Genomic DNA, 10,903 nt, shown 5'->3' on the forward strand with positions numbered 1-10,903 from the left:
TCAAGCCATGCTCTACCAGATGGTCATAAATCTTATCCCTCAGAATCCTTTCTGACACCTTGCAGACGACAGATGTGAGACTTACTGGTCTATAATTGCCGGGGATTTCCCTATTTCCTTTCTTGAAGAGAGGAATTACATTTGCCTCTCTCCAGTCCTCAGGTACGACTCCAGTGGAGAGCGAGGATGCAAAGATCTTCGCAAGTGGCGAAGCAATTGCATTTCTCGCTTCCCAAAGCAGCCGAGGACAAATCTGGTCCGGGCCTGGCGACTTGTCAATCTTAATGTTTGACAAAATTTTCAGCACATCAGCTTCCTCTATCTCTGTCCATTCCAGCATGCACACCTGCTCTTCAAAGGTTTCATTCACTACAAAGTTTGTTTCTTTCGTAAAGACAGAAGCAAAAAACTCATTTAGGGCTTCCCCTACCTCCTCAGGCTCCACACACAAGTTCCCTATGCTATCCCTGATCGGCCCTACTCTTTCCTTGATCATTCTCTTATTCCTCACGTAAGTGTAAAATGCCTTTGTGTTTTCCCGGATTCCTTCTGCCAAGCCTTTCTCGTGCCCCCTCCTGGCTCTCCTCAGACCATTTTTGAGCTCCTTCCTTGTCTGCATGTAATCCTCTCTAGCTGAACTTGACCCTAGCTTCCTCCACCTTATGTAAGCTACCTTCTTCCTTTTCACAAGAAGCTCCACCGCTCTCGTCATCCAAGGTTCCTTTATCTTACCCCTTCTTGCCTGTCTCAGAGGGACATATTGACTCATCACTCCCAACAACTGTTCCTTAAACAGTCTCCACATGTCTATAGTTCCCTTACCATGGAACAACTGCTCCCAGTCCATGCTTCCTAACTCATGTCTAATCGCATCATAGTTTCCTCTTCCCCAATTAAATATCCTCCGATTTTGCCTAATCCTCTCCTTCTCCATAGCTATGTAGAATGTGAGGCAGTTATGGTCACTATCACCAAAATGCTCTCCCACCACAAGATCTGATACCTGCCCCGGCTCGTTTCCGAGCACCAAGTCTAGAATGGCCTCTCCCCTCGTCGGCCTGTCAACGTACTGCGTTAGGAAACCCTCCTGAACACACCTTACAAAAACAGCTCCATTCAAATCTTCTGCTCGAAGGAGGTTCCAATCAATATTAGGAAAGTTAAAGTCACCCATGACAACAACTCTACTGCGTCCACACTTTTCCAAAATCTGTCGACCTATGCTTTCTTCAATCTCCCTGCTGCTATTGGGGGACCTGTTACTAAGGACATTAGTGAACCAGATGGGGTTTTCCAACAGTCAACAATGATTTCATGGTTATCATTAGATTCTTAATTCCAGATTTTCATTGAATTCCAGTTCTACCATCTGCCATGGTGGGATTTGAATCTGGGTCCTCAGAATATTTCCTGAGTCTCTGGATTAAGAGTTCAGGGATAATACTACCAAGGCAATTGCCTCCCCTGAAATAATTGCCTTACAAATTTCTGTCTTTATCAGATTCAAAGCAAGTTGCAATGTCAAGGGAATTTGGAGCTGCTGACCCTGCTGTCGAGAAGCCTGTTGACGGTCCTCCCACTCCAAAATACGTAGACGGTGGCTATGGGTGGGTTATATTAGCATCTTGCTTCGTTGTAACTGGATTGTCGATGTCCTTTGTGAAAACGTTTGGAATATTTTTTCTTGACATCCAAGAATACTTTGATACCCTCGCCTTTAAGGTTTCCTGGATCACTGCGATCACTGTGGCTGTGTTTCATGTGTGTTGTAAGTATCAGTCACTGATCTTGATAATATTCCAACATACATCCCATGCCTCCTCGATCAACCACATTCCATTGCACATACAACCATTCTTATAATTCTGTCACAGAAAGCAGCGGTTCAGACTGTTGCTTCTGTGCTAGGTCTCTGAGAGAAGTTGAGTTATTCTCACTCCTTTACATTTTCTTTTCAGACAATTTTCCAAATTGGCTTTGAAAGCCATGATTGAATGTGCGTCTGCCACACAATTACATTGTGCATCCAGATCATAAAACTCACCTTCCTCGAATTGCCTTTTGGTTCTGTTGTCACACACTTTAAATCGGCATCTTCTTTCCTAAGCCTTTCAACTGTCAGCAGTTTCTCCACATCTACTCTGTCCAACCCCCTCGTGGTTTGGAACATCTCCATCAAATCTCCTATCATCCATCTTCTGCAAAGAGAACAATGCTAAGCTGTCCAATCTATCTACATGACTGAGGTTCCTTATCCCAGTAATTACCCACTGAATCTGCTCGGCACCTTCTGCAGTGCCTTCAGGCCCTTTCTAAAATGTGACGTCAATACTCCAGTTTAAGGCCAAGCCTTTAGTGCTTTTTAAGGTTTCGCCATAACTTCTTTGCAATTGCATTCTCTAAATTTCAGCATAAAGTACAAGATGTGCTTCATTATCATCTTTCTCAAACTGCTCTGCCAATGTCAAACATCCTGCACCCCTTTGCCCCTTTAGAATTGGCTTCATTTCATTTTATGTAACCTTTCCTATCAAGACCCAAACACAGTTCTCTGCATTAAATTTTGTTTGTCCCCTATCTGCCACATTCCACCATAAGAAATAAGAGCAAAATTAGGCCTTTCAGCTCCATTCAGTCTCCGAATTTGATGATGGCTGTTACACTTCTTACTGTTCTCCTGCCTTTTCCCTGGAAACTTTAATCCCCTTACTAATCCAGACCCTATCTATCTTGTTTTACATACACTCAGTGATTTTGCTTCAGTAGACTGTGGGGGCCATGAGTTCCACAGACTCACCATCCTCTGCCTGAAGCCCACCAACCCAATATCACCTTGTGTATTTGTCATTCTCATAGTTCAGTTTCCAAGTTCTTTGTCGTTTGCAGATGTTAAAATTGTGACTGCCCTGTCAATTCTAGGTCGTAAAGTCATATAGCATAGAATCAAGCAATCATGTTGACCTGGTGAACTTCACTATATTGCCGTCCTTGATTTTGAAAAACCAATGTTCACCATTGCTAAAGGTTTCCTGCAACTCTGCCAACTTCACATCCATGCTGCCACTGTTCTTTTCATCATGTAGGTCTCAACAAATTAAATTCACATTTAAGGAGCGTTGTGAGTGTAAAATCTGGAGCTACAGTTTTGAGTGAGTGCCATCTGAAATCAATGCTTGGTCCTCTTTCAGTATTTTAGGAGACCTTGCAACATGTTCTAGATTCTTGGGATTTTATTCTCTGTTTGCTTCCTTGCTTGCATTTTTGACTCTAAGTTGTAGGAGGCAATTTAAAACACAGCCATTCAAAAATAGCACCTGTAAAGCCGGAGAATCAGTGGATGTATGATTGTGATCTCAAAAGGCTTGTGGTCCTTCTAATAAGAGATAACACAGTGTGGCACTGGAGATAGAAGGGTCCCAGCCCGAAACGTCAGCTTTCCTGCTCCTCTAATGTTGCCTGGCCTGCTGTGCTCTGCCAGCTCCATACTGTGTTATCTCTGACTCCAGCATTGGCCATTCTTACTACCTCTAGCCCTTTTTTAGTTCATTTTTTCAACAGATGAAGAATAAATAGGAGAATAAGTTTAGACTTGATGGCAGATGTGGAGAAAAATATGAGCTAAGAAATTTCTATGCCCATTTTATGTTTTCAGTGTGGTACTGTCAGTTAATTCACACTGACTCAATTGTGTTGTTTACTTGCTGTCAATTCTAATCTCACTCCAAGACTAATGCTTCATGGACCTTAAAATTGTGGTTAAAATAGAAATTGCTGTCTAATTGTGTTTCATTATTGTACCTGTAGCCCCGATAGCTAGTGCTCTTAGTCTCCTGTTGTCGCACCGAGTCATCATCATCATCGGTGGCATACTGTCGTCGCTGGGAGTACTGCTTGGATCCTTCGGTTTCAGTCTGTTGGCAATGTATCTCACAACGGGTTTCCTTGTAGGTAAATGAGTGAGTTAAAGCTGCATGTGTTGATACAAGCTTGAATCTGGGGAGTGAAATTCAGATGATTAGAGGGAAGCATTCAAATTAATCATTGCATGTCATTGAGGTGATCTGGATCATTGAACTACAGATTTGTAATTATTTTTATAGTACTGGTAAATTATAATAATTAAACTTTATCTTAATTGATCTTGATGAGTGTATTTTTAAGTACGATTGAGTTGTATGGATTGCAACTGTGTTTATCCTGCCAGCAATTTTCAGAGGATTGTTGGGTATAGTTTAACAAAATTAAATGGAGCCAATGCTATAAGGAGCAAATTAAAAATCAACCTTCCTTTTTTTTTTAATAGATTTCTACAATAGAAGACATGGAGATAATGCCCAGTTGTATGAATCTTTGGTTTGACTGTAGATAGAATGTTGAAGACTGTTTTGGTTGTCTTTCTTTAAACGAATGTTGTGGGGAAGGTGCAGAAGTAATTCATTACTATGATATTAGGGATAAGAAACTTTGACAACGAAGAGAGAAACTTTGAGTCACCAGCTGTAATGATTACAAGCTGTGGGGATATGTATCTTAGCCAATGTGAAATAGAGTGGGTGCTGGAAATCTGAAATAAAACTAAAGTTGCTAGAAATACTCAGCAGGTCAGGCAGCATCTGTGGAGAGAAGAAAGTGGATGCATCAAGTAGAAACAACCTTTTGTCTGCATGATGAATGGTTTGAAATTTTCTTTCTCTTTCTGTCTGCAGATATTACTTGACCTGCTGAGTTAAGTACTTTATCTAAAACCTTTGACAAAGTTCCTCATGGTGGACTAATTAATAAAGTTAGGTCACATGGGATTCAGGGTGAGCTTGCCAAATGGACACAAAATAAAGGTAGGCAACAGAGTAAAGTTGGAGGGTTGCTTTTTGGACAAGAAGCCTGTCACCAGCAGCATTCTACAGGGATGGTTCTGGGTCCTCTTTTGTTTGTCATTTGTATAAATGATTTGGATCAGAATATAGAAGGCATGGATAGTAAGTTTGTGGACGACACCAAAATTGATGCTATTGTACACAGTGAAGAAGGTTTACTAAGATTACAAAGGGATCTTGATCAAATGAGTCAATGGGCTGAAAAATGGCAGATGAAGTTCAATCTGCATTTTAGTACAACAAACAAGGATTGGGCTTATGCAATTAATGGTAGGGCTTGGGTAATATGGTAGAACAGGGGGATCTAGGGGTGAAGCTACATTATGTGATGCAAACTTCAAAGAATATGGACAGGATGACTGAAAAGGCATTCAGCACACTTGCCTACGTTGTTCAGCCCTTTGAGTATAGGAGTTGGGAAATAATATTGAAGTTGTACAGGACACTTGTGAGCCCCTTTCTGGATTACTGTGTCCAGTTCTGGTTGCCCAGTTATAGGAAGATATTATCAAACTGGAGAGGGTTCAGAAGACAATTACCAGGATGTTGCCAGGTAGGGAAGGTTTGAGTTATAAAGAAAGACTGGGGCTTTTTTGACTGGAGCGTAGGACTTGAGAGGCATTCTGATGGAAGTTTATAAAATAATGAGGGGTATTGATAGAATTAACGGGAGTTGTCTTTTCCCTAGGATAGGAGATTTCAAGACTCAGGGGCACATTTTTTCAGGTGACAGGAGAGAGATTTTAACAAAAAAAGACATGAGGCAAATGTTTTACACAGAGGGCGGTTTGCATGTGCAGTGAACTTTTGGAGGAAGTGGTGGATGTTGGTACAATTACAACATTTAAAGGTTAAGTACACGAATAGGACAGGTATGGAGGGACACGGGCAAGGAGCAGGCACGTGGGATCAAAATTAGTTTGGGATGATGTTTGGCTTGGACTGGTCAGACCGAAGGGTCTGTTTCTGTGCTGTGTGACTCTATACAGCAAAAGTTGGACAGCACTTAGCCATTGTCGCAGTCATACCAGGTCTTGTCACCAATATTCCCCAACTCCCAGCCTCTCCTGATCCTCCAATTAAGACCATAAGACATAGGAGTGGAAGTGAGGCCATTTGGCCCATCAAGTCCACTCCGTCAACACTTTGTCACCACTTGTTGACACTCTTCTCGCCCTACTCCCAAATGAATTCCAATCCGCTGTCCAGTCATGAGATTCTCCTTACGTATCCCAGCTCAGATCACTAGGCTCCTGACTTGACAGGGAAGATGCTGAGAGGGTGTTCCCCCTTGTGGAAGAGACTAGAACTAGGGCATACGGTTTAAAAGTAAGAAATCTCTCATTCAAGATAGAGATGAGAATTTTTTTCTCTGTGGGTTGTTGATGTTTGGAATTCTCTTCCTGAGGGAGCAGCGGGAGCAGAATCATTGACTATTTTTAAGACTGAGTCAGGTTCTTAATTGACAAGGGTCAAAGTCTATTGGGGTTAGACAGGAGAGTAGAGTTGAGGCAATAGCAGATCAGCCATGGTCATATGAAATGGTAAAGCACACTTGAGAAGCCAAATGGTCTGTTCCTGCTCCTAATTCTTACGCTTCTGTGTAGACTAATCAGATGCATTGTCCTCATCAAATCTCCTTGTTACCTTCTTAAAAAAATTCGACCAATTTGGTCAGTCATGGCTTTTTTTTTTCTGATGAAGGATCTAGGCCCAAAACGTCAGCTTTTGTGTTCCTGAGATGCTGCTTGGCCTGCTGTGTTCATCCAGCTCCACACTTTGTTATCTTGGATTCTCCAGCATCTGCAGTTCCCATTATCTCTGATCAGTCATGGCCCTCCATTTACAAATCCTTGCTGACAGTTCATGATTAATCTGTCATGTCTAATGGTGATTCTTCCTATTCCTGGGAAATTTTTCCAACAACTTGCTCCCTACCAAAGTTAGGTCCGAGTGGTATACAATTACTTCCAATTTCCCTCTTTTATACGAGAACGCAAAAGTAACAATCATCCAATCTAGCAGCTGCAGGGCCAATAGCCATAGTAGGTTAGAAAATGCTGGTTAGAATCTCCACTAGTTCTCCTTTTGTTTCTCTTAGAAGCCTGGGATTTATTCATCCACATCTGGCTTCTAAGAGTGCTAATTATTTTAATATTTCCTGTTCTGTTATGTTTATACCATCCAATATTTAATATATGCCCTTAATTAGAATGTTTGAATCTGCCTCCTCACTTTTGAAGTCAGACAGAAAATAGTAATCGAGAATCGTGCTCGCCATTCTCCATGCATACAATAGCTTTTTGATCATTTCTTTAGTGCCTTCTTAGTGTTCATGTATTTATAAAATATCATTGACATTCTCTTGATTTGTCAGTATCTTCTCATATCATTTTGTTGCTTCCTTAATTTTGTATAATTTCACCTTCTATGCTTTCTGTCCAGATAGGGAGGAAGGGGTCTAAGTTAATGACTTACTCAATTTGGGGCAATCAGAAGGTCAGGCATACAGGATAGGACAATATGAAGACTTAAAATCTTTTAAGAAGCAATTGAATGCTGCCATGGAAAATTGAAGGATTTTCCTGAATAGATGAGAATTGGCTAAATCTTCTGTCTAAACTTACTTTTGTAATTATTTTAATTTTCCTTCACTCATTTCTTGCTCAGATATTTTTAATATTTATGTTTCTGTTTTCCTTCAGGTTTGGGTAATGGATTTGCTTGGGTGCCTTCAGTCAGTCTGGTCACGCAGTACTTCACAGAACGGAGGCCACTGGCCAATGCCATTGCCAGTTGTGGAGAATGTGTCTTCACCTTCATCTTCACACCATTCTACCAGTGGCTTGTTGACCAGATGTCGTGGCGACAAGCAATGATGATCATTGCTGGAATCCAGCTGAATCTCTGTGTCTGCGGAGCTCTGATGAGACCGTATCAGGCACAGAAGAAATGTCAGAATGCTACATCACCATCTGCTGCCACGTCTGGGAACGATTTGTGTAGCACAAGTGCAAAACGAAAGAAGAACCTTGCACATTTTTTTGACTTGCCTCTTCTGAAACAACCAAAGTTTATCTGCATGATCTTCTTTGGGTTTTTCTCAGTTGCGGGCTTCTTCGCTCCTGCCATCTATTTAATTCCTCATGCCCAAAACATTGGGATCGAGGATTTTCAAGCAGCTTTATTGATGGCTTACTGGTCAGCAGGTGACCTCATTGGGCGACTAGGGTGTGGTTGGTTGGCCAACTTGCGCCTTATGAAATCAATCCGCTTGACAACAATCATGGTTACAATTTTGAGCATAGCTCTCTCACTTTTCCCTGTAGCTAAGAGTTACACCCTGCTTGTCATCTTCAGCTGTGTTTCTGGGTTCTTCTTTGGGACCATGTTGGCCCTTATTGTCACCTTGCTTACTGATGTGATGGGTGTTGACAAGCTGGACAATGCACTCGGGCTGATTATGTTCTTCAGGGCAATTGGTTGCCTTCTTGGGCCTCCACTGGCAGGTAATATTCTCCACTAGTAACTGATTCATTGTTTCAAAATGTGAGCCGACAGGAGGTTTAGTAGTGTAAATGAGAAATTTCTTTATTGTAGGACAGTGTGAGGTTATGTTCTCTAAGGAAGAGTCATAAAGCAGATTATTATTTAAATGGAACAAGATTCCACAAAAGCAGTGCGCAGGGTTTTGTGTGTTCTTGTACATGAACCTTGAAACGTTAGCACACAGATGCTGCAGTTAATTAAAAGACCAAACAGAATTTTGGCCTTCAGTGGAGTTTTAAAATAGATAAGTCTTGTTACAATGTACAGGGTGCTGGTAAGCACACCCAGAGTACTGTATACAGTAATGCACCTCGTATTTAACAAAGGGTACACTGGCATTGTAGGCAGCTGAAAAGAGGTTCACTGGGTTAATACCTGGGATGAAGGAGTTTGGTTTTCTACCTGGCTAAACAGATTAGGTTTATTCATTAGTATTTTGAAAAACGAGGAGTGATCTTATTAATACGTACAGGATTCTGAGGGGGCTGACAGGTTAGATGTTGAGAAGATTTTTTTGCTAGTGGGAGAATCTCGAATTGGAAAACATAAAGGATCAGTTGTTAGAAACTGAGATGCATGGGAATTTCTTTACCCAGAGGCTAGTGAATTTCTGAACTGCTCTACCTCCAAGAGGCTTGATCACTGAAAGTATTTAAAGAGGGAAGTGGATAAATGTTTTTGAAATGCTGAGGAATTGGGGGCTATAAGGAGCTGACGAGGAAGAGAATTTAGGCCTGGGGCAGATCAGCCTTTATTTTATAGAATGATGGACAGGTTTGAGGAGCTGAACGGTCTATTCCTGCATCTATTTCTCATGTTCTTGCAGAATCCTGATATTGACATCTGCAACAAATACTTATAACTGCTGTAGTGTAGAATGTGAGACACTGGAGGATTACATTATGCAGTTAATTTACACACTTTAATGTTCTTGGTTTTGGATGCTAATTCTCTTCTGACGCTTGGGTATTATACCATGTTATTTCAATATCAACCTACATTCACGCAGCACAAAGTGCTCTTCATTTGAACTAACTGGTAATATTACTCCATGCAGAGTATCGATGGCTAATGTGGATGGCTCAAAATGAACATGCTAAAGATCTCACTTGTACAGCTAAGGGGCACTAATGCTTGGAATTGGATTAGAAAGAGATGCTTGCTTTAATTGTGCAGTGTTTCTATTAGCTCATTGGCAAAAGGTGTAACACTAAAAACTTTTGTCACAAACCAGTCCAAAAACACATTTTTAAACATCTGCTAAATGAAGTTGGAGTTGTTTTTTGTGCCTGACAGAAATGAGCTGCTATCATTTGAGAACTGACATTTTGATTTTCCTGACCAACAATACCGTCTGGATTTACGTATCCAGGAAGCTCTTTAGCATCTGGCTAGAGTGAAAGGAAATAGCAGTAGTACACTTCGTAGTGTAGGCTGTAAAATAAAGTGCAATGTAAGAAGTTACTTATAAAAATTAAAATGTATATAATTAAAATGGTGAGAAACTTCATTGTTCTTCACTACAGAGGGGTCTGGGTATCCAGATGCTTTTAGTATATATCATTAGGATTTATGCGCTTGTGCATTTGAGTGAGAGAGATCTTTAAAAGAATTAGTTCTGTCATTGAGATCAGGATAGATCAACATAATAATTTATTCTGCTATAACTGGTCAAACACAAAACTGGTTTGTTTCAGATTGGGAATGATGGTATGTTTTTCTTTGTTGCAGGGTTTCTGGTGGACATTACAGGAGACTATGGTATTGGGTTCTATGTTGCTGGAGGAGGGCTGTTCATTGCAGCTTCCTTCCTCGTTCTAGCTGACTACTTCTTGAATCAGGAGCAGAAGTGCAGCCAAAACACAGTGAAACAGATGGAAAAGCTTATTTCTGAACGCCAACCCCAGGAAGATGTAGAGAAAGAACAGCTTGGCAACATCCAAACAGAGAGAGATCCAATGAATGAAGTGTCTGAAACATAAACCTGTGCAATGTTTAGACTTTCCCTTTGGATGAATCATTTCATTTGTGGATCTTGCACACATGGTGATGAAATGAAACATTCTTTGTGTTGGCACACATAAGGACCTAAGTTTAAGGCACTATGACAAATAGCAAAAGTTCATATCACTACCGTGTGCCACAGCTCTTCAGTGAGTGCCAAGCAGGCCACTTGAAGAAGCTAGGTATTATAGTTTCATGAAATTCACCATTAAAAGCAAAATATATTTTAGAAAGATTTGGAGTGAATTTATTTATGCTTATTTTAAAAATATTTAAGTATGCCTGAATAAGATCTAGCTACATTTTTACCACAGAGGCTGTTCTAGTGATCTGGCTTGACAGGTGGGTTTCCACCTCCCAGATCATTTGTTAAACACCTTCTGTTAGTTAATCACCATCAAACCTTCATATCCTAACCACTGCAAACTCTCAGTAGCAGTACTAGCTTCAGCAACCAGCACCAGCAGCACACATTG

General features: G+C 40.9%; 1 protein-coding gene across 3 annotated transcripts in view; it reads left to right on the plus strand.

The window, feature by feature from the left end:
* Nucleotides 1–10,660, plus strand: part of LOC125456342 (monocarboxylate transporter 13-like) — a 40,058-nt gene extending 29,398 nt beyond the window's left edge. The window contains exons 4-8 of one of the 3 annotated variants that reach the window (XM_048539375.2): nt 1,502–1,768; nt 3,805–3,944; nt 4,707–4,725; nt 7,580–8,383; nt 10,155–10,660. In XM_048539375.2, coding sequence (XP_048395332.2) covers nt 1,519–1,768; nt 3,805–3,944; nt 4,707–4,725; nt 7,580–8,383; nt 10,155–10,405 — 1,464 coding nt within the window. In that variant the 5' untranslated portion in view covers nt 1,502–1,518 and the 3' untranslated portion in view covers nt 10,406–10,660. Of the gene's footprint in view, nt 1–1,501; nt 1,769–3,804; nt 3,949–4,706; nt 4,726–7,579; nt 8,384–10,154 lie in introns of all 3 variants that reach the window. The other 2 variants (XM_048539378.2, XM_048539379.2) reach the window with 2 other exon arrangements.
* Nucleotides 10,661–10,903: the final 243 nt, after the last annotated feature.

Source organism: Stegostoma tigrinum, chromosome 8, assembly GCF_030684315.1.
Source record: "Stegostoma tigrinum isolate sSteTig4 chromosome 8, sSteTig4.hap1, whole genome shotgun sequence".
NCBI lineage: Eukaryota > Metazoa > Chordata > Chondrichthyes > Orectolobiformes > Stegostomatidae > Stegostoma > Stegostoma tigrinum.